This window comes from Heliangelus exortis, chromosome 4 (genome assembly GCF_036169615.1).
Source record: "Heliangelus exortis chromosome 4, bHelExo1.hap1, whole genome shotgun sequence".
NCBI classification, from domain to species: Eukaryota; Metazoa; Chordata; class Aves; order Apodiformes; family Trochilidae; genus Heliangelus; species Heliangelus exortis.
Genome location: NC_092425.1, coordinates 10,572,673 through 10,597,187, shown reverse-complemented (window position 1 = coordinate 10,597,187; position 24,515 = coordinate 10,572,673). Strand labels below are relative to the sequence as shown.

General features: G+C 40.1%; 1 protein-coding gene across 3 annotated transcripts in view; it reads left to right on the top strand.

Moving 5' to 3' along the window:
• FBXW7 (F-box and WD repeat domain containing 7) overlaps positions 1-24,515 on the top strand; it is a 183,315-nt gene that overhangs the window by 61,006 nt on the left and 97,794 nt on the right. For all 3 annotated transcript variants that reach the window (XM_071742929.1, XM_071742934.1, XM_071742933.1), the window contains exon 2: positions 23,166-23,732. In XM_071742929.1, coding sequence (XP_071599030.1) covers positions 23,235-23,732 — 498 coding nt within the window. In that variant the 5' untranslated portion in view covers positions 23,166-23,234. The remainder of the gene's footprint in view (positions 1-23,165; positions 23,733-24,515) is intronic.

The window sequence follows — 24,515 nt, the reverse complement described above, 5'->3', positions numbered from 1 at the left end:
TGAGTGATTCCATGGGCAACAAAATGTAGGTAATTGAGTATTATATCCTGTGCCATCACTTGCAGAGTGATGACTACAGTAAATGTCCTGATGACTTATTATATAAGGTGTAATTAGGTGACAGATGGTGTCAAACTTCACTTGCAGCTGTAGTTGGCATATTTTTGTGAGGAGGGAACAGTAAGGACACACTGGTGGTTTTGCACTTGATTTAGCCACTTTTATTCACAAATAGCAGACTTTGTGCATTTACTCATGCTGTTTGAATGCAATTTTACTTTTGGTTTCAAAAATCATGTTCTCAGATGGTGAGTTAAGATACCTTCCTCAGCATCAAGGGTATCAGGTACTACTGCTACACAAATTGAGGCTTCTTTTGGATGTGTAAGTATACAGTGGTATATAGGCCATCTACCAAAGTAGCAGGATTAATATTTCTAGAACTCTAAGTTCACTGTTTTCCATAGTAAAACAATGGTAAATATAGGCAAGCATTTCTAATATATGAAGGCTTTTGTCTTGTCTTTAGTTGGTTTATATTAATGATTGTATTGATGTCTGGCAAACTGTTTCTGGTATCAGGCAAAATCTATTAAAACCAGAACATTTTCTTCCATTTTCATGCCAGGATTGTAGTACAGGATTTGGATTTTCTAGGTGGAATTTTAAAAAACATTATTTTTAGTATTTCATGTTTTTGTTAATCTATAAAATTGACTGCTCTCCCAAAGTCACATTTTTGTCTCTGCAGGTCACAATTAGAGGGCCTGTTGTTTATAATCTTCTAGTCTTGAATTTTTTTTTCCTGGTTCACTTGGTCAATTGGATCCTGTTAAAAATTGGTCATGGCAGCTCTGAATAACCTGACTGCTAAGAGGTTCATGTTTTGTGCTTTCTTGTGGTATGAAACTTTGGTTGTGTTTTAGCAGCCTTTATTTTCCAGGATTGTACACAGGTTTACATGAGCATATGTTGTGTATGGCAAATAAATAGAGTGTAAAGGGATGAAGATTTTGAAAAAAATTCTTCTAGAGACTGCAGCTGCTTTAGACATTAATTAGTCTAGTTGGTGAACTTTACTGGCTTGATTTAACATCTTGTTTGTTTTCATTATGAAAGTCTTGTCCTAACAGTATCAATAATATGCTGCAAGGACAGTACCACTTGGACTCCTGTGATCTCCATTGTTAGAGAAGCTTTAAACATGATTAAATTAAGGAATTGAGTTCTTGGCCTCTATGACAGTGTTTCTCTTCTGGATGCACAAAGCCAATTTATCTTGAAGCATAAAACAAACAATCAAGTACTAATGTTATGAAGTGTCCATTTCTGCTTGTTTCAGCGGTTACTAAATATAAAAATTGATATGCTGAAACACTCCTGAGTTGTTGTCTTTTCCCAAGCCCTGCATAATAATGCACAGTGTACATCAATAATGCACTTTCTTGGCTACAGGCACTGGACAGATCTGATCCTGTTTACTCTATATCTAGTAATGAATTATCTATAATTCGTCTGAGATGTTATACTGTATAATTTATTCTACTTTTCACTTTTTCCCAACTTGCTACCCCTTTGTGCTTACTTCACTTCTAGTTTTATGCTGCCATGTCTGCCTGAAATATTCTCTTTAGTGACACACAGCTTCTAACGTCACCTTCCAGTTTCTTTTGAAAACACAGTCTGGTGTTTTCCAAACACTGTCAGCATCCATTCCCACTGTCCCGTGTTAATGTTTCTAATTTCCCTAAACAGTAGTGGAGGAATTTATAAGTGGCCTCTCTGTGTCCCATTGCAAGCAACTTATTTATTTTTTATCTTGATTTTCCATACAACTTCTCTTCTTTCTCTGAGATTTTCAAGTTCTGAGTAAATTCTGTTCTTTAGGCAGAATAAATTATGGGCTTTGCAGTACAAGAATGGCTTGGCTCATTCTCTTAATAAAGGTCTGAGTGTATTAACAGTGGGAGATCATGGTTGGTATTTGTCAGACCTGTACTTGGAGAAAGGATTTGCTCTTTGAAGGGCAAATGAAAGCATCTGCATTTGGATTTCATGTTTATGTACTGGGGATGAAGTGTACTGGTAACTAATTTGGAGGTGATATGTGCATATTAAGAAGTAAGCTCTGTGGCTGTTCTACTCCTGCAGGTTGTAAGGACTTGAACAGACTTTTCAGAAAGGTGCTGAATCCATGGAGCAGAACTGAGCATTTCAGCCATGGGGTATTGTGTAGTGGAGATGATACATGTAATACTTGAACAAGCAGGGCTAGATTAATTTCCTAGATCCTTTTGTAGGATATGTTAGCACTTGGAAAGATATGTCAGTCTTTCTTCCTTCTCAGATTTTCTTTCAAAAGATAGGGTGAAGCTTTCACATGCTACTTCATTAGCATCTTTCATTACCACCCCTACTGTCTTCCATTACTATTACAGTCAGAGTGTGTGCTCATTACCTAAGCAAACAAATGAATGCTCAAAACCAACTGCAGATACTTTTCAGAATAAACAAAATCTTCTCAGACTTTTCATTGCATCAGTAGCAAGTCTTTTATGAAATATGAATGGACACATGACCTACAAATGTTGATTTTTGAAGGTTTTATCTTAATGGCTGACTGACTCCAGATCACTGTTTCAATAGTGTATGGCACTGCTGCTACCAGAAGAGAACAGATTCAGTTGATGGACATTGACTTGTGTTTTATTTCTTGTACTTTATTACAACATCTGTAAATATCAAAAGCCTGTAGCTGTTCCTACATTCAGTTGTGATCTTTCCTGTTGCTGCCTATTGATGAGGACTTTGCAGCATGTATTCCTCCTGAATAATGGCCTTGTACTTTGTAGCTAGAAATTCCTGATTCTTTAATGATATTAAATAGGTTATATCTTCAAGTATCTTACCTTCTAACCTCTCCTTCAGATCCCTGCTTTATTTAAAAAACAACTACAATACAAAATAATAATAATAAAAAAAGCTGGCGAAGTCCTTGATGTTCAGTTCCTTGAATGATATTCTGTGTACAGAAGCAGCCACCTCTCCCACCCAGTGGGAACCACTGGGTTCATTGATTAAGTTTCAGCACATTCTTGCTAACCTAGAAAGTGATAAAGGGGTTTCTTTAATAGGTTTCAGAGGCTTAGCTTTTCAGTTTCTCAGTTGTGGTCATCAGCTTAAATGGTTTAGCTGTCCTGTCTGTATGTGTCCATTTTAGGCTTTCCCTGTCAAGAAACTGATCACTTTTTTTTCTACTTCCTTGGTAGCCTGCTAGGGCAAAATTGTTCTCTCACACACATTTGTAGAAGTGAATAAGCTGCTGGGCAGCTATCAGCAGAACAAGAGGGCATGATTTTAACCTCTACCAGGGGAGGTTTAGGTTAGGTATTAGGAAGAAATTCTTGACAGAGAGAGTGATCAAGCATTGGAATGGGCTGCCCAGGGAGGTGGTGGATTCTCCATCCCTGGAGGTTTTTAAAAAGAGACTGGATGTGGCACTCAGTGCCATGGTCTGGGAACCACAGAGGTAGTGGATCAAGGGTTGGACTTGATGATCTCAGAGGTCCCTTCCTGAATGGTCCCTGTCTGAATCTGTGATTCTGTGAATAACAAGAAGTGGTAGAACAACAGAAGATAACACATGTGAAAGCAACATAATGGTAATAAAAAGCCTAAATACCTTTAGAAAGATCCTTTTTTATAGTTCCAGTGGTGGATTACATATGCCCTTGCATGGCACATGTCCTTGAATGCACTGCTAAAAAGATTGGTGATATCTTTGTTTATTCTTCCAGAGTATTTTCAGACTTGGCTTATATTTATTTAAACTTCTGAGGTTATTTTAACAGCTTAAGGAAGTTAAAAAAAAAAAATCTTTAAAAACTATTTTGGGAGTAAAACACTCCGGCCAGGAGTAAGTTCTGTGGTCCAGATGATACCATCTGGATCACAAATTAGTGTGATGAGATAGGATCTTTCTGGTGATTCCACTTGACCAGTACTCTTTTCTTCTATATTTATTAGACAAAATTTTTTTCCTGTGGAAAGTACTTAACATTTTAAATGTGTTTACAGCTTCTTCTATGCTTAAATAAGAAAAGTGGTAGCAGTTCATCACTAAGTATGACTTGTATGGTTCTTCAGATTCCTGAAGGTGTTGTGTCCCAAACTTTGTAGACTGTAGATGCCAGCTGCTTTCTAAGACTAGAGCTGATATCCTGCATTCAGTATCAATGGGTCTTACCAACATGGGGGAGTTCTGGAACAGAACAGGCTCTGAATCTAAAGTGAACTACTAATTTCTGAGGTGGACATTGCTGGGTTGCAGTGGGCATTCAATCCAGGGTCAGTTGGGCTGATCACAGGTTACAGCTGTGTGCTGCCTGCCCTGTTTCCCTGCTGAAGGAGATTGTTCCAGTCTTTAATCTGTTTGTGGAACTGCTCGTGCGAGTCCTTCCTAATCTATTTCAGGCAAAATGAATCTGCTTAGCTGAGAATTTAAACTTGTAACCTAACCTGGCTCATTCTGACTGAAGCGGATTAGCGATGCTTATGTGCGCAGGTACGCCAGGAGATCTGGTTGGATGCAGTGATAAGCAGGTTGGTTGTGGGAGGTTAAGCTGTGCCCCAGGAAGAGTGTATGCATGCCTGTCTATGCTCCTATTCTTTCTGAAATTTTCTTTAAATAGCTTATATTAACATGTCAGGAAGTTTGCTTGGACAGCAAAATAAATCTTGTGCAGAATCATGGTGATGGTGAGCTTGTTGAGCACTTGCTTTCTGTTAGTGGCTAGCTCTCACCTATTCTTAAATTTCTTTTTTAAAGTATGTGAGTGCTCTGTTGCAGTTTTCTCTCATTATTCAATGAGCTAGAATTTCCCTTCAATGCCTCTTTTAGTCCTAGTATACATCTGGCTAATATTTGAGTTCCCATTGGAGCTGTATGCACACAAATAAGAAGATAAAATACCCACTAAATGATCTTTCAAAAATACCTGTTAAAAAACTGCTGACTGACTTTTGAACTCAATTTTGTTGTATCTCAGAAAAGTCCTGCTAGAAAATCTGTTGAAGACTTCTTTCATATTTCAGAGCTGTCACCAAGTTCTCTTGCATAATTAGGAGAATTTCTGTGCAAGCTCATTAAAATCTCATGCTTTCTTGAGGTTGGTAAGGTGGTTTCTACCAAGTCAACCATTTCTTTTTGATGGGTGGTGCCTGCATCTCAGTTGCTTAATACTTCCATGTTGAAGTATAAATGATGAGGCACTCATCATTCAATCTTCGTTCATTCACCAGTGGCAGAAAGACCTAGACCAACCTGCTGTCCTAGTAATGTGAGTTGAGCCTTTTTTAGAAGTTATGACTCTTTAGAAAATGTTTTCCTGCATAGATTCTGCCTTGTAAATTTTATCATCTAGGACTGAATGGATGTGGGATCAAAATTCTAAGTTGCCTTCTTCTGTCTGCTTTTAACAAGTCTCTTAAAACAGCTTAAAATCTGTTAAGATTCTACTCTGGTGAGTCCTAGTGCTGAACCTGTCCCAGCGACATCTCCCAACCCAGATGTACAGCTGGCTTCTCCCTCACCCATCCCCACTCTTCCCAACTCAAAGATCAAGGAATTCAGTACTTTATTTGGGCAGTTTATAAAAAATGGCTTTTGACCAGAAATTCCAAAAAGAACCACAACTGCCTGAATTTACACTGACCAGTTCTTTTAAAAATGGTCTGTTCCTCAACAGAGAAGTCACCATTGAGTGCAGGAGATGCTGCTGACATCAGTCACAGTCCTGAAATAGTTGGTGCTCTGTGTCCAAAAGTTATTTCACATATTAAAACAAGAACCAGGAGCACCTAAAAGAGATGGATGCTTTCAGGTCAATGACCACCCATGAAGATACCTTGGAAGGGCATGCTTGTCTCACTAGTGTCTCAGAAGTAAGTGCATCTCTTGGTGCCATGACCCCATGTTAACTGAAATACCTTCAAGGATGGTTCTGAACAATACAGGAATGGGTTTCAGTACATGAGCCCTGCACTGTTGTAAGTAGAAAGTATGCTCTTGCCAGGCTTTGATAAAAATCATTGTGTAATGACACCAGGAAATAAAAGCTTTTCTTAGATCTTAGTTTCTTTGCAGGATTCTTATTGGATGAAGACAATCTATTTGCTAGGCATTTCCCACATGTTAAGAATGATAGGATGGAAATGTTAAATCTCAGAATCATACCTTAGAAGGTTCAACTGTATTTTTTATACCATTTTACAGTTCATACTTAATCTTTATTTCTGTTGAGCAAATAGTTGACTGCTATATCGTGGTGACTGAAATGTGATTTCTGAGGTCTGGATGGAGTGGTACCATTTGTTAAGCAGCCTTGCATTTGAGGATGTGGAAACATGCATTTATTTTATAGGAAAAAATTAAATAGACACAGATTTGATAGATGACTTGGACTTATTTCCAGCATAGCTTGTACTATATTGTTTTCCTCAGTGAAGGACTGGACGTTTTAAAAGTCTGTTCCTGAGAGCCTTATGGTTACTAAGAGTCTTTTTGAGCTGCTGCAGTGAAAATGGTAAGGTCCATTTTGCAGTTTTCAAGCTATGGCTGTTATAGGACATAACCTAATTAGCCAGGTTTTCCAATAAAAACAAATACAGATGCTCTGGTTTTGATGGTGTGGTTGCTACCAACAACTAATGTGTTACTCAGAAAATCACCCAATCTGGCATTCTATCAGTAGAAACAGTAGTAGTGAAATACTACTGTTAGCAGCTGGACTGTTCCACACATTACATGGTAGTGATAAAACCATGTTCTGAATTAGTTGGAAAATGGCCTAATTTTTTTTTTCCACTCATTTTAAGTCTTGAACAACTTTAATAGAAAATAAACAACCTTGCCTAGCCAATGCATCCAGAGCTCTCTTCTCTTGTATTGGCAGGGTTTTGTCTTTTCACACTCCCTTCCCTTTGCTGTTGTGTGTTCCTGTGGCACACAGGAGACAGCCTGTTGTCCACAGATTGTACCATCTCAGCTGCTTTGGATTTCTGCCTGTTCCCAGCAATTTGACAAAGACTCTTATCTGAACATCAACACACACTTCACTAGGGCCTGGGCAACTTTATCTGCTTGCTTCAGAAAGATACCAGCCTGTCTCCAAGATCTGCCAGGCAGCTGTGTGGTGTAGTTTTTTGAAACACTGAACTCCTGATGTACCAGCAAGGGCTGACACCAGGTTTGGATGAGGAGTGATGCAATCTGTGTGATGAATACAGCTGATGGTGTTTAGCACTGCTGTCTGGGAAGAATAGTGATCACTCCTCACCTGTCTGACTCTGTACCCATGATGGCCTTGAAAAGTCAGGAATGTAGGTTGGGCTGCAGTGAAGGTGGATTGGGGCAATGGCATTGAGGACTTTTCCTCTTTGCAACTCTCAATGTACAACAAGTTAACTCCTGCAAAGAAACTGTCCTAGCCCTGCATGCAGTTCCACATGGCTCATGCATGCCAGCTCTTGATGGTGGTTTGGTGAGATTCCTGACAACAGTCATGTTTGGATCCATAATGGCAGCAATGAAGCATTACCTTGCTTTTGTTGTAGTTAAGTTGCTGGGTAGGTGTTCATTTTGCAGTGGTATAAAATCTTAATTGGTCCGTCACTGTTACCTGTTCTCTGCTGGAAGGGTGTAAGGTCTGCTGTCCTTACATCAGTCATTCTTCATCTAATGCTAGAACCATCATGTTAAGGCAGATAAACTGGTGAGCTTATGCTGATTTGCCTAATTTTGTCTGGAATGGGTTAGGGAACACTCAGATGACTTCAGTGAAGCTTCACTGAAAATATTATGTAGCATAGCAGTATCTCAAGTGACTTTGATTTCTGAAAAGGATCTCTCTACAACCTTTTTTTTTTTTTTTTCCATTCAAGTTATGGTTCCAGTTTCAAATTTTAGGATCACTTATGTTTGTACAGGTTGGATCAGTATGTCTTTTGGTTGGTAGATCAGGTAGATCATTTATTTGTTCACCATATCTGTCATCAGTGCTTTCCTGCATTGGTCTCAGCTCTTTTTACTGCGTGTATTCACACCACTTCTGTGTAGTAGGAACAGTAACACAGACAATTTAGAGTTAATGGCTTTGTAGGATTTGAAATGAAGTTTGAATGCCTGCCTGACACTAATATTGCAGGTCACCTTACATTCTTATCTAGGCACCTACTTTTACCTCTGGTCATGCAGATACAAAAAATTTCTTACCTGATGCCAGAAATAGTTTGGCCAAGTAAATTTAGATGTCTGTAGGTTGTTAGGGAAATGCCCTGCTGCTGAACCATGCTGCCTAGTCAGTTACTGAAATAAGATTCTCAGAGAGCCATTTTGAGGGCATTAAATCAATAACAATAATTGCAACCATTTCCATTTCTGCAGTGGAGCCTGTTAAGAGTCTGTTTGGGCTGGGGCCAGATTCTTTTAGACAGGTTGGGATATCATCTTCCTTTCAAATCTGGCAATCTCACATGCTGTTTGTCAGCAAGTGCCTTGTTGTTCTACAAGGTCAGATTTTAGATCTGCTGCCGGAAAGCTTCCCTGTGACACAGAAAACATAACACTTGGGAACCAGTGTCTGGTAAGCAGTGTTCTGGAGATGTTAGGTTAATGAGAAGGCTTTTTTTTTTTTTTTTTTTTTTTTTTTTTTAAAATACCATGCAGAGACTGTAATTGTGGCTTTTTGCTTTTAAGTGACACATCGGGAAGGGGAACTTGCTCTGCTGTGTCCCAGTAGTGTGTGACCTTTCATTTATTTCATGTCTTTCTCCTGCTGAAGATACCAAAAATGCAGACAAACCAAGGTATTAACATATTTCAACAAGTCTGGTAAATGCTGTTGTTCTCTTTCTCTCTATTTCTTTTATTGAAAGGAAAAAAAGCGCAGGTCAAAGGCTTCTTATCAGATGCTGATGCAAAGGCTCTGAAATAAAGTAGAGGACTCCAAGTTCCTATTTGAAAATATGGTGTTCAGAATGGAGACAATATTGCCCAGCAGATAATCCACAAAACCTGATTGAATGTACCCAGGTGATCATTCCATAAGATACAAATTGCAACTGTGGAGAGACAGACATTCCTCATGGAATGTGTATTATTCCTTGTTCTCTGAGAGCAACCTCACAGGAATAAGGCTGAGCTTTAGTTTTTTCTGCCAAAATGGTAAAATACCAATACAAAATGGGTATTTTTGCATGAAGCATGTTCTCCAGCTCAACCTTATCCCCAGCAACCTTTTCCTATCTTAGAAGTTCAGTTTATAACTTTGCTTAAATAAACAAAATTAAAAAGTTATCTTTGTCTGTAATACAATACAGCCTTTTATACCCAGCTGTATTAACTGTTCTAGTAGAATGCCTTTTTTTTTTTCCCTATCAATTAGGACTATATGACAAATGAATATTATAGGTAATTATCCTTCAGCCTTTGTTAAAGAACAGAAAACTGAAAATGGGAAATTCAAATAGAATTTATTTTGCAATAGACTGGAATAAGCATTATCCACTATGGATCTGCAGGTAGAAAATGTTGATGATAGCCTGGCAAGACTTGGAGGTTTTGTTCTTTTTCCCCTCCCTGTCATTTTCTGGTAAGCTTTGAATAATATGGAAGGACTTGGGATTTTAAAGTTTTTTAAAAAGTGTAGCATTTAGATTAATTGGCTATTTCATCTCTGGTAGGTTGTTAATTATTCTTACAATAACCTGATAATCTTCCCTAGAAAGGCAGTCTGATGCAGAAGCCCCTTTCAGAACAGAATGAACACATGGCACTTTTCGTGGCAGAACTTGCAGTATTTCTCCTTTACTTTTAGTCATTATCAAGAGCCTTTCTTGAAAATACTGTTCTGTGCCTTGAAGCTCCTTGGGAGTAAAGGGAATTGGATCCTTCTTGGTGATGAGAGGTAGTATAAGAGTTTCTTTGAAAAAGGTTATTTATTTTAAACGCTTTTTGATCATTCAAATACAAATTTTCTGAAGTAGTAGTTACTGCTCTCCATTCTCACTTTCCTCAGCTTCAGTGCTACTTGTCTTTTTCTTTTCAGCCTCTAGAATGCTTTTCAGTGTAAAGGGTGCTTCCAGATGGAAGCTGGTTTGTCTGCTTTCACTGTGTTTTAGAGCTATCTCAAAAAGCTCTAAGGTAGGGTAGAGTTTAGTACTTGATGTTAATTTCCTGCCTTTCCTCCCATTTAAACATAACTAAATCAAGTTTAAATTCAACTTAATTTAGTTGCTCTTTGTCCTTAAAGTCTGCTCCACCAAATCAGTTGAAGATGATCTGTTCTTTGGTCTGTCTTTTCTGCTGTGTGTTCTGAGTTCACTTCCCACCCCTTCTTTGCAGTTGTGCTTATCTGTCTCTTTGTGCTGAACTTCTGCAGCATTTGAATTGGAGATTCAGTCCAAGAATTCATGCTACCATTTTGCCAGAAGCTGACACCAGCCATCTGGTGGTAAAATTACAATTCAGTGTCAGTAAAACCCATAATTTGGGGAAATGTACCTCAAATTACTTTTCCGATTAGTGGACAGGAAAGAAATGGAGACAGAGAAGTCAGTTGGATACTGTATAAATCACTTAGAGGTTTTCAGACCAAACATCTTAATGGCAGCATTCTTGCTGCCAAATGCTGTTTTCCTTTTGCCTTCAGAATAGTTTGCATTAATAATGAGCAACTCTGCTTAGGAGTTATTTATGTATTGCTCTTCTGGTACAGCTTCACAGAGCAGCACCACTCTAGTAGCAGACTGAGTGACCAGATTCTTAAAGCAGTTTAGCATATTATATTCCTAATATAATACCTGTAGGTTTTCCCATTGGAAATGCATCCCAGCCTCAAGGCTACATTCGGCATTGTGGATGCTGAAGGAAAAAAAAAATATATATAAAGGCTGTTTTGGCCATACCATCCTAGCCTTTGCATTAAGCCTGGTGGTTGGTAAAAAAAGTCTGCACTGGAACCAGGCAGGTTTTGATCAGCAGTTTAACTCATTTTACCTGTATGTCACTGGGAGCATAGAGGAGGTGACAACAGCAGCTCTTGGTTGTGTGTATTCCCAGGAGAGGCAGGCAGCTCCCTGCACCTCAGTAGCTCTGCATGTGCTGCTGCATGTTCTGCAGCTGTTGAACGTATGTGTTAAACTCAGATGGAGTATATTTCTAATTTAAGACTTCAAGTGGTAATGAATTTACTGTCTTCCTAGGAAGCTATTACAGTGAGTAATTATCATCACTGTTAATTCCATTTGGAGTTTTCTCATTTCATCAGTCAGTGATTGGATCTTGCTTCTTATCTATTGGATAAAATGCATTCACCTAGATACTGGGGGAGAAAGTTGTCTCTGCATAGTAACCACATTGTCTCTTTAAGCAAGTGTTACAGGATGATTGTTGTGCACTTCACAGTTGATTCCCAGTTCCTTCAGCTGGTACCTATACCTGTAATGTGTGTTAACTCAGTAGAGTTATCCATGACACAGTAACACTCCAGCATAGTTAACCCAAAGTTTACTACTAGAAGGTAAGACTGGCAGTGTCATCTTTACTGTTCCTCAGGCTTTGTTCCTATGGATGAAAGGCCTAGAGCTGCATGAAGAGAGGCTGAGGGAGCTGGGGGTGTTCAGCCTGGAGAAGAGGTGGCTCAGGGGAGACCTCATCACTCTCTACAACTCCCTGAAAGGAGGTTGTAGCCAACTGGGGGTTGGTCTCTTTTCCCAGACGACTTTCAACAAGACAAGAGGGCACAAGAGGTCTTAAGTTGTGCCAGGGGAGGTTTAGGTTGGACATTAGAAAGAATTTCTTTACTGAGAGGGTGATCAGACATTGGAATGGGCTGCCCCGGGAAGTAGTGGATTCTCCATTCCTGGAGATATTTAAAAAGAGACTGGATGTGGCACTCAGTGCCATGGGCTGGGAACTGCAGTGGTAGTGAGTCAAGGGTTGGACTTGATGATCTCTGAGGTCCCTTCCAACCCAGCCAATTCTATGATTCTATGAAAATCACCCTAAGCAGTTGTTCCAGGCAGCTGGGGCGGTCCCCATGATGATGTGGTAAAACCAACCACAGGAACTTCTGTTCCAGGGAATGGAATATTGATGGTCTGGTTTGGGGGCAGAAAGGCTCATATAGAAAGTGGAATGCAGTGCTTAGTGCTGTGGAAATTTTGGGGCCAGCTTGGAAAGCTATCATGACTACTACAGACACAAAAACTTTGTTCAAGGGCTTTTTTATCTTCTGTTGCACTGTAAGAGGATTTGTGATTAGCATGAAGTGAGAGTTGGGAAGATTCTGTTTGTGAATTTCTAGTCTGAGTAGGCATGCAATAGCATCTTTAAATTCGAGGGAAATATATTAAACTGGCTTGCCTATTTTTCTAATCTGAGAATTTTCAGACCAGGTGCTTCTCTACTAATATAACTGAATATACTCTGTTTATCTTGCTGTAAGGATGATCTAATGTTTGCTTTTGGCAAGAAACTCTTCCTTGTTCGTATGCATAGAAGGCATAGTTTACCTGAGACCAAAATGTTAACAGATAGAAACAAATGTGTTTGTGCTATATTGCCAGCAATAGTAGTATAGGCTTCTTGTAGTAATCTAATTTGTGAGAACAGCAGGTACTCCTTAACCATGCAAGGTAAGAATTTTTTATTTAGAGAGGTAAAAATTTTAATATAGGAATCTGCGTAATGGTACAATTGCCGAAGAAGAAGGGTTAAGACAATGTAATAGAAAATTGTGTTTTCCTTTCCCAGGACAGAGGTCTTTTCAATGAGAAAATGGTCACTGCTTGACTTTCAAGATTAAGTGGAAACATGGAGGATTATAGGGAGGACTTGCCTGTTTTGTGTTTAATAGTTGCTGAAAAACTTGGCACCCTTCAAATAACTCTAAAGCTTTTCTTTTTTCTTTTCAGCTTTCCCTTTTCCGAAGGGAAGCGAAGCCTTTCATTTGTCACACATGATAGTTACCTTGTCACATTTTACAGCTTTATCCACTATGTTGAAAGAGTTATTAGTAAAAAGGTAAACCAGCCATCTATATAACAGTCATTATTAGTCTAACTACTGAAAATAACATGATTGTTTACATCAACACAGCAAGATCAGTCGTAATACTGATCTCCTACAGTGAATTGTTCTTTCCCATGATACCTTTCAAGGCATTTAAATTACTTTATTCTGAATTCTGTCCATTCACTTTTCTTGATAGAAACATAACAATGCAGAATTAAAAATAGTGACTTTTGTACTTTTGCTGTTGGTCTTACCTTTCAGGGAGCTAAGAAGCAGGAACAGGATTCTTGGTGAACAGGCACGATCTTCCCACTTCTTCAATAATATTATATTTTTGTTAATAACTTGTCAGTTGGGACGTGGCTTTGAGGAGAAGGACTTTGAATTTTAATTTTGTTTTAAATAGTTTTCTTATTATTGGGTGAATGGGGGCTTTCAACAATTTCCTCATGGGATACCTTACCATTTCCCTATTATCTCCACCCCATCCTTACCACAGTGTCTGACAGTCATTCCCATTTTTGTGTGTCAAATTTTAAGGTAAAAAGATAACTTGTGTAATATACTTTTCACCAATTATTTGCTATGATACATTTCCTTTTTGAAACAGGGAAAATAAGAATTAGGATAATTAATTACTTACAGAGAAATGCTTACAGAAAAAAAAGTCAGTGGTTTCCTCTCTTCCTGTTATGTGTTTGATTGCTTTAATTTTGTCATCAGTTCTCTGTTAATACATTTTATACCATGATTTGCTGTGCTAGAGTGTTAAAAACTGCTACAACTTTATCTCTGGTTGCTTGTTTTTTTCCTCCCTCTGCTAGAAGTCTTTCTGAGTTAACCTCTTCTATGTGAAATTTTAGCCAGAGCAAACCCGGTTTTGGGGAGAGTGCATGAGGGTAGAAGAAAAATGGCTTTGGGTTTAAACCATTAAGACTTGATGCTCCTCTTGCCCGTTGCAAAGAGAACCTGTGGAGTCCATTTCAGCTGCCACACCTCCAGTTTGTGTGTGAGTGAACCCCCTGGGTGGTTGTGTTGCTGATGAATCTCTGTGCCCTGTCTGCATTCAGCACAGAAGCTGCACCTTTTCCCACTCCCTACCAATGGGCTCAGTCTGTGAGGGCCAAGTCAACCTGGATAAAAGAGGTTGGGCTTTTACAGAAATGACTAAAAAGAGTGTTGTTCATCTGCTTGCTTATGCAATATAGTGTTATTTGGTTCTGAATGAAATAACATTCCAAATTAATGTTATGTGGTGATGGTAGATATGCATAAATGCAAAAGTGGCAAACGTTACGGAAAAATAAAAATATAGAGAAGAAATGATAGATCTATAAAATGGGAGAATGTATCCACACTAACAGGAAAAGATCTGTTGAACAGAAAATCCTATCTTTGATTAATCCATTGAGTTTAAAGGAGGATTTGGACACATACAGATGGAAATCTGTGAAGTAATGTTGCTTGAGATGAGAAGAATGCAATCTGAGTGCTGGACTTTGTTTTCTTAGTGATATAAAATATCTCAACCTGTATAAAGTAAGAAGACATGATCATGAATATTTTATCATAATATAGAAAAGCATGTTTACTGCTTGTAGCTCGAGCTGTTCTTCTAAACTTTTGCTCCTGAAAGACCTAATCATCTCTCTCCTACCTCTGATATTTCATTGTCATGACACTCAGTTTAAGTACTGCTAAGTATATGTAAAATCTTATGGCAATTACTGATTTCTGAAACTATTTTTTGTATTCGCATTCTGTTGGCATTGCATATAGCATATTCTATGCTATTTCATGTTTTATTCTATATTAAATACTTCACCTGTGTCTACTGAAAGAGGTGTGATTATGTGACAGGTCCTCTGTAACCCTTTGTCTTTCCATCTTGCAGTTAAAGCAAAGCTTTTTTTTTTTCTTTAGGTGGCTTCTGTGTGGTTGTCTCCATAGGTGATAGCAAGGAACATTGCTCTGTTATGCTCTTCTGGCACATATTGTCAGGTGTTGTCTCATCAGAATTCCTTCACTTTCTGCAGAGAATGGATCAGGAGCAGCCCAGAAAGCTAACTGGATCCTTGGCTGCATGAATAGAGGAAGCATGGCCTGCAGGTTGAGGGAGGTGATTCTCCCCCTCTACTCTGCTCTTTAAGGCCAGGCTGGACAGGGCTCTGAGCAACCTGATCCAGTGGGAGGTGTCCCTGCCTATGGCAGGGGGCTTGGAACTGGGTGATCTTACAGGTCCCTTCCAACCCTGAAAATTCTATGAATCTATGATGGAGTAAAGTGTCTGGAACTGTAAGTTAGCACTGAAGGACAAAAGTGACTGGGATGCTGAGATGTGGGATTAGAGAGGAAGCTGTGTTAAGAGCAGTCCTGGGAGAAAAGAGAAAGTTCAAATGATGAAAAAGGGAGAGAAGGGATAAGTTCTGTTGGGGTCATTAATGGTAGGTGAGCAGAAAGGATACACATCTTGCAGTAGACCAGATGTGGTGGGAAAACAGGAATTCTTGTTTTTCAGAAATATTTAGGTGTGGAGCTCAGGGTGCAGGGACTTGATGACAGCACTCAGAAGGTAGAAACAAAGTTAGGGCCAAATTACAGCAGGGAGGGGATAATTAAAACTGGCCACACAAGCAGATTAGAGGCAGCTGGGCTTAATTAACTTTGCGTGGGAAACTTTAATTGTGGGTTTTTAAAAAAAATTTAAAGAATACTAAATTTAGTTTTTTATGTGCTGTCAGATTTGTTTGACATAAATAAGTCATTAGAGGAGCACTTTCATTTAGTTTGGGTTACTGTGACCACTTTGCACAGAATGAACAACATAAACTGATTGCTAAAGTATGTAGATGGAGTGAAAAGGAGCAGGATAATTTCTCATCTGACAGAAAAGTTGTGTGTTGCTCCATAAAGTATTGGCAAAGCTTTGGGCAGGGTGATAGTAGAGAAGGAGCAGGGAATCTTTTTAGCTGCTAATTTGTTCTGGAGTTTGGAGCCATGAATAATGGAGTTTACCAAGAGACTTGAGGTATGTGTATGTTTTGAAGAAGTAATTTCTCATTCTTAGCAGAAGCACGCATGCTTGTAGAATGAGATGCATCATTAATGATGTATTTTATTTTGATGAAAAGTTACTGAAAGTTTTTTAAACTGTATGTTAGTCTGCCTCTAATCAGCATTTTGTGCTGATGAAATATGGAAGGTTTATTTTCCTCTGTTGTATACTCTGTTCAACTCTGAATGTTACCATTGGAAGAACCAATTATGACCAAGTTTGTCATCCTTTCCAGTGTAACACTGCAAAGTTACTCTGCTGTAACTTTTGTTTAAAGCTCATAGCTTTAGTTGAACTTGTGGCTTTTTCTGATGTGTTTTTTCTTTGCTAAGTCCTTGCAAGATGATAATTTTCCACTATCATAACCTATAAAAGAAGGTGGTGGCTTGTTCGTTTGACTTTGTATAGTTGCAGTATCCAGTTATTGCATGTTGGTTGTTTTGGTTTGTTACTTTGCAATTGTTCTATAACTTAGCTATATACAAACTGTGTAGCCAGTAATCAGATGAATATGTTACATGTTTTGTTTTATACAACATATAAGTTACTTACTTGTAGTATTTTGCATCGTTAGCTATCAAGACCATACCCTCAAAATATTTTTTTTTTTATTTTTGAGCTGGAACTTGGTTGATAATCCTATCGGTGTTGATGATGACTTTTTTCCTACCTGTTTGCTGCATTTAATTCTTTGTATTTGGGTTTTTCAAATGGGCTTTTAAGGTCCTAGGGAGCTGGCAGCACTGTTCCATAGCCATGTTTAGGGACATTTGCACTTTCTTTGTTAGTCTGGAATTGAATCATGGGCAGGCTTTGAAATGTAACTCCTGATTGTTTCTCCCTCGGAATGAGTTAAGCATCTTCTGGAAGCCATCATGGAGCAGGAAAGCTATGATGTAGTGGCTATCAAGGAAAGTGGTGGGATGACTCCCATGACTGGTACAGGCTCTTCAGAAGGGACAGGCAGGGTGGGAGAGGTGGAGGGGTAGCTCTATATGTTAGAGAGTCTCTTGACTCTGTAGAAGTTGAAGTCAGTAACCATAAGATTGAGTGCCCCTGATCAGAATCAGGGGGAAGGCCAACAAGGCTGATATCCTGGTGGGAGTCTGTTACAGACCACCCAATCAGGATGATGAGGATGATGAATTATTCTACAGGCAGCTGGTGGATGTTTCAAAATTGTCAGCCCTTGTTCTCGTGGGTGACTTTAACCTGCTGGATGTCTGCTGGGAACTCCACCTAGCAGAGAGGAGGCAGTCTAGGAAATTCATGGAGTGTATAGAGGATAATTTCCTGCTCCAGCTGGTAAATGAGCCTACCAGGGATGGAACCCCACTAGACCTCCTGTTCACAAACAGAGAGGGGCTGGTGGGAGATGTGGTAGTCGGTGGATGTCTGGGACACAGTGATCATGAAATAATAGAGTTTTCAATGCTCAGGGATGCAAGGAGGGCCGTCAATAAAATCTCTACGTTGGACTTCCAGAGGGCAGATTTTGGCCTATTCAGAAGACTGATTCTGAGTGTAGTCTGGGAAACAGCCCTTGAAAACAAAGGGGTCCAGGAGGGATGGATGTACTTCAAGAAGCAAGTTTTGAAAGCACAGGAGCAGCTGTCCCAGTGTGCCGAAAGGTGAGCCAGCGGGGAAGATGAGCGGTCTGGCTGAACAAGGAGATTTTGAAAGAAATTAGGGTAAAGAAGAGAGCCTATCGATTATGGAATCTACTCAGGAAGAATTTAGGAATATAGTTAGGTTGTGTAGAAAGAAAATAAGAGAGACAAAGGCACAACTTGAACTGAATCTCGCCACCTCTGTGAAGGATAACAAAAAGTCCTTCTACAGATACATCAATAGCAAAAGGAGGGGCAGGGAAAACCTCCATTCTCTAGTGGACATGGGTGGGAATATAGTTATCAAAGATGAAGAAAAGGACAAGGTATTTAACACCTTTGCCTCAATTTTCAACAGTAAGACAGGTTATCCTGAGGACAGCTGGCTTCTGGAGCTTGTAGAAAGGGACAAGAATCTGAACAGGGGTAATCTGGATTACCCCTGTAATCCAGAAGGAAACAGTCAGTGACCTACTGAGCTGCTTGGATCCCCCCAAGTCTGTGGGACCAGGTGGGATCCACCCAACAGTGATGAGGGAGCTGGCAGAAGAACTCGCAAAGCCTCTCTCTATCATCTACCAAGAGTCCTGGCTCACTGGGGACATCCCAGATGACTGGAAGTTGGTGAATGTCACGCCAGTCCACAAAAAGGGCTGTAAGGAGAACCTGGAAAACTACAGGACCATCAGCCTGATGTCCGTGCCTGGCAAGGTTATGGAGCAGATCATCCTGGGGGCAATCACACAGCACCTGCAGGATGGACAAGAGATCAGACCCAGCCAGCATGGGTTTAGGAAGGGCAGGTCCTGTCTGACCAACCTGATCTCCTTTTATGATCAGGTGACCCGCCTCATGGATGAGGGGAAGGCTGTGGATGTGGTCTACCTGGACTTCAGCAAGGCCTTTGACACAGTCTCCCACAGCATTCTCCTGAAAAAGCTGTCAGCCCGCAGTTTGGACAGGGACATTCTGTGCTGGGTTAGGAACTGGCTGGAGGACCGGGCCCAGAGAGTGGTGCTGAATGGTGCTGCATCAAAATGGCGGCCGGTCACTAGTGGTGTCCCCCAGGGATCAGTGTTGGGCCCAGTTCTATTTAATATCTTTATTGACGATTTAGATGAGGGGATTGAGTCTATCATCAGCAAGTCTGCAGATGACACTAAGCTGGGGGGAAGTGTTGATCAGCTGGAAGGCAGGAGGGCTCTGCAGAGGGACTGGACAGCCTGGAGAGTTGGGCTGATTCCAACGGGATGAGGTTCAACATGGCCAAGTGCCGGGTCCTGCACTTTGGCCACAACAACCCCATGCAGCACTACAGGCTGGGGACAGAGTGGTTGGAGAGCAGCCAGACAGAGAGGGACCTGGGAGTCTGGATTGACAAAAAGCTGAACATGAGCCAGCAGTGTGCCCAGGTGGCCAAGAAGGCCAATGGCATCCTGGCCTGTATCAGGAACAGTGTGGCCAGCAGGTCCAAGGAAGGGATTCTGCCCCCATACTCAGCGCTGGTGAGGCCACACCTCAAGTACTGTGTCCAGCTCTGGGCCCCTCAGTTCAGGAAGGAGATTGAGGTCCTGGAGCAGGTCCAAAGGAGGGCAACCAGGCTGGTGAAGGGATCCCAGCACAAGTCCTATGAGGTGAGGCTGAGGGAGCTGGGGCTGTTCAGCCTGGAGAAGAGGAGGCTCAGGGGAGACCTCATCACTCTCTACAACTCCCTGAAAGGAGATTGGAGCCGGGGCGGGGTCAGGCTCTTTTCCCAGGCAACTCTCAGCAAGATAAGAGGGCACGGTCTCAAGTTGTGCCAGGGGAGGTTTAGGTTGGATATTAGAAAGAATTTCTTTACGGAGAGGGTGATCAGACATTGGAATGGGCTGCCCCAGGAAGTAGTGGATTCTCCATCCCTGGAGATATTTAAAAAGAGACTGGATGTGGCACTCAGTGCAATGGTCTGGTAACTGCAGTGGTAGTGGGTCAAGGGTTGGACTTGATGATCTCTGAGGTCCCTTCCAACCCAGCCGATTCTATGATAATCAATCAGAAGATGAGCTTCAGCTGTGAGGGGCAGTTTAGGCCCTGAAGGTCAGAGCTGCTCTGGAAGTGGCAGCCCACGTCCTGTGGGTGCCAAGTCTCAGCTTTGCAAATCTGTCCCTGCTGTACTGCACTGCACTGTGTGCTAACACAGACCTACCTACCTTATAAGTCCAGCAGGGACTTCCATTTTCCTTAGGGATTCTTTGTATTTTGCTTTTCCATATGACTGGCTGCAAGTGTTAGGAAACTAGGAGTTCCCAGGTAACACTTGTTGACCGAATTTACTGAGTTTTGCGTGTTTATGTACAGTGTTTCCACTGCACTGGATTGTTCTGGTGGCTAAAAAAATCTCTGTGGTATGAGGTGGACAGGAAAGCTACAGCTTTCCTCTACAGGTCTGCTGGGTTTTGTCTGATTTTGGGGCTCTGAGAGTATAAATGGAGGCAGTGTACTAGCTGAGACCACAGCAATTCAGTTCTCTAGTAGCTGATTTGTGAATCCACTTCTTCCTGCAAAATAATAGTTATCTTATTCCTTATCTACCTTATATATGGAAATGATTGTGTATTAGCTGACAGTAGTGAAGTCTGAAAGCACTTATGTGACAGAAGACAGCTTTAATGTTTCTGATCTCTGGGATAATGTACATCCATCTGCTCTTTAGTGGGTGCATCACCTCTTTGCATATTGATGTTTTCTGATGTAGCACTGGTTATAATTAAATTTTGATAATGCATTTTTTACAGGCCTCTGGAAAAAAGTTGATGTTATTTGTGCAAATACAGAATGAAACTGACAGCACTTAGCACTTAAGCTACTTCTGTGAAGGGATGGCCACTAGAAAAATGTAGGAATAATTAAATATATTTAGAAGTACTAGTGTACAGGTTTTTAATTGGCTGGAATTTAATTGGGGTGAATTAAAGCTAAAATAGTGCTATTTTCATCACTTAAGCATTTAGCAAAAGAGTGGATTTTGTTACTGAAGTTTTTTGATGCTGACCTTTCGTGTTGGTTACATATAGATACGAATCAAAAGTATGTATTAAACTAGGGAAACAAATGCAGCATTTGCAGTTTTAGAATATAATTCTTAAAAACAATAATTGAGACAGATATTTGAAGTAATGCCTGTTATTAATGAAAAAATGTGATTACAACTTTGAAGATGAAGATAGAGAATCCTCGATGAAAGCAAAAATTGATAGAGCATGAAGCTCTAAGTCTTGTTTGGACTGTTCTTTTTTTTCAGTTGTTGAATTCTATGATTTAATGCTTAAATATTTTCTCTTTCAATGAGAAAATTAGATGTGGTGTTGTCATGTTCATGATGTCCAAACTATGTAGCAAGCTTGATAAATAGGTTGTGCTAACTTCAGATTACATATGCAAACAAATTTGACATTTGATGAAATGGCATTATTAAACTTAACTCCAATATGCTAAGGTTTCCAGTCTTTTAGGGAAAAATGTTAACTGAAAACACATCTTATATGCCATGAAGAGTGCACTGTTTCTTGAGTGCTGTTTACTATATTTAGAAAATTAAACGCATTCACTTTTATGCCACTTGCACTCAAAGTTGGAGTCATTGGCTTCTTGTCTGCACCATGTGCACCCTAGTGTCTTTGTGCCTTTTTTGTTTTTTGTGGGTTTTTTTTTGTTTGGTTTGGTTTTCCTTTCTTTTTCCACTGGTAGAAGCAGGAGGCATAAATCATGCTTGCTTCCATCAGGTCCTTGCCTTGACATGTGGAGCTCAATTGTCTTTTACTGTTAGCTTCTCATTTACTGATTGGAGCTAATTGCTAGTGGGCACTTTCTTGGGAAAAGACATTTCAGCTTTTGGCCTTAAGGTTTTATTTGGGGGCAGTTGTCATCTGGGTAGATCTGTAGAAACCACATCTTTGTGATACAGGTCATGTTTCCCTGAGTAATAGAAGGGATAGGTGTGCAGAATCCCCTCTTAAAATCTTGTTCAGTGCAAGACTTGAAAAACTGAAAATGTGTTGCTGTGGCTTTTATGGCACAACACAGTAAAAGTCAACACTATGGTTTCAGCTACTTTATTCACTTCATACCAATAACTTCAATGTTTTTACAAATGTCATCAATCAAAGTTGGGATTTATCTGTTCCTCACCTCCATCATCCAGCGCTCTAGGGTTTTTGTTTAGATTTTTTAAATACTTAACTGTAGAGAGAGAGGGATTTCTGAAAAATTAGAGGGACAGGATGTTGTTAGATTATCTTCCTGTACTGAACTACTCATGGAAACTTAGATCCTTGGCAGTCATGCTCTCTTCCAGTGTTGTGTTGTGCTCTCTGAATCTCTCTCTCACAGTACAACCTGCTGAGTGTGTGGTGTGGTCCACAGGCAGCTGAGGGCAGGTATTCTCTACAAGATGGCAAAGCTCATTTTCTGTTTGCACACTTTTTCAGGTGCAAGCCTGACAAGTAATTTACTTGTGAAGTTTATGCCTGACTTCACCTAATCAAGACATCACTTGAAACTAAGGGAACTGGAGTCAGGATATTCTAGTCAGAGACATTGTGTAGCTGGAAATTTAATACCAAATTTAAGATCTAGCTTAACCACGTTATATCCCTCTGTTCTAGTGTATTGCTTGCACACACACCTAGCCAAATTTGTGGATAATTAGTGAAGTATACTAGTAGTTTTCAGTTTCTATTAATAATAGAAATTTATATTTAAATTTAGCAATGTTTTAGCTTCTCAGAGTCTCGTGTCACAATTCTTGCAGCTTCATAAGAATTTGGAGAACTAACAAGTGATTTTTGCCTGGTCAAGTATGTGCCAGTTTTGGGCTGCATGGGCTGACCAGAATTGGCCACTGTGGTCAATTTAAGACTTGGAAGTGATAATGCCATATTCCGTAGGGATTGTTCTCTTTTTCATTTACCTAAAAGAAAATAACAGTAACAAGAAATGAGACTTTCAATTAAACATGAAAATATGCCTGCTCTGAAGGCTTAAGAACAAAAGCAGTTCATCATTTGTGGGCAGTGCATGAAGTCTGTAATCAAATGAGAGAGAAAACAAGATACCGCTTGAAAATTATCTTTGTCCAATTTTTAGTGAGTGTTATCACATACTTTGATCTTCTGTTAGGATGAATATTCATGATTTTTGTGGAACCTCTAGGAGGGAAAGTAGTTCTGATTTTTTGCAGAATGTGTGGCTTACAGAGATCATAATCAAACTACAAAGTTGTCTGCAGTTTGGGTTTTTTGAGTTGTGAGTCAAGTGAAGTTATTCCTTGGTTCTTGGCATTTTAAATTTTCAGGACTACTTCAATGAAGTAAGCTTCTAATGCTTTATCGAATGAAAAAGATTAACTTTTGTAATTTCCCCCTTTTTTTAATTTTTATCTCCATAGAATGTGAAAGCATTTGCATCTTCAGATAGCCTAGCCAAGGTCCAAGAAGTAGCAAGCTGGCTTTTGGAAATGAATCAGGAACTGCTGTCTGTGGGCAGCAAGAGGCGACGAACTGGTGGGTCTCTCCGAGGTAATGCTTCCTCAAGCCAAGTAGATGAGGAGCAGATGAATCGGGTTGTAGAAGAGGAGGAGCAGCAGCAGCAGCAAAGAAGACAACAAGAGGAGCAGCACATTGGGAGGAATGGGGAGATAGGAGGAGAGGAACCTGGATTTGATGACAGGCACGCGTCTCAGCAGGAGCAGTTAGAAGAAAATAACAATAGACTTATTACAGTGGATGGAGAATCCACCTGTAACCAAGAGGAAGATGATGATGAACATGCTGATCATGATCAAGAGGAGGAAGGGGAGGAGGAGGAGGAAATGGACCAGGAGAGTGATGATTTTGATCAGTCTGATGACAGCAGTAGAGAAGATGAACACACTAACAGTAACAGTGTCACAAACTCCAATAGCCTCATGGACTTGCCCATTCACCAGTCATCGCCATTCTACATAAAGACAAAGGTAAGAAGCTACTTTCTTTGTCTGTGTGTTCTTAATCCACGTTAACTCTGTGTTCTGGAAGATAATTTGCATATTAACTTTAATTTAAGTTTTACAGTGTAGTGAAGACTAACTTCCTAAAGAGTTCATTATTAAGAATTTATGCAGTCCACAAAACCTATGCTGTTTTAACTCTTTAATAATCAAATTACTAGCATGCATTTGACATGAGCAATTGCTTCTGTATGTTTTAAGGACTGCAGCTCTGGCTTTGTTCAAAAGATTAAGGTGTTTCTTTTTAAATGAACTTTTAAATTTAACTCAGACTAGAGTCCAGGTCACTTCCCTCCTCAGCTGGAGAGGAGGGAAAATGCAACCAAAGGTTCCTGCATCAAGATATCATCAGGGAGATCACTCACCCATTACTATCACAGGCAAAACAGACTCATCTTGGGGAAATTAGTTGAACTTGACACAAATCAAATCAGAGAAAGGAACTGAAAAATAAAACCAATTCTGAAAGCACCTCCCTCCACTGTCCCTTCTACCTAGGCTCATCTTCACTCCCCATTTCTCCACCTCCTCCTCCCTGGTGTCAAAGGGGCCAGGGAATGGGAGTTGTGGTCATTTCATCACGTGTTGTTTCTGCCATTTCTTCCTCCTCTAGGATATTGACTCCTCATACTCATCCTTTGCTCCAACCTGGGGTCCCTCTCATGGGACACAGTCCTCCATGATCTTCTCCAACACGTGTACTTCCCACGGGCTACAGTTCTTGTGAACTGCTTCAGTGTGGGTTCCTTC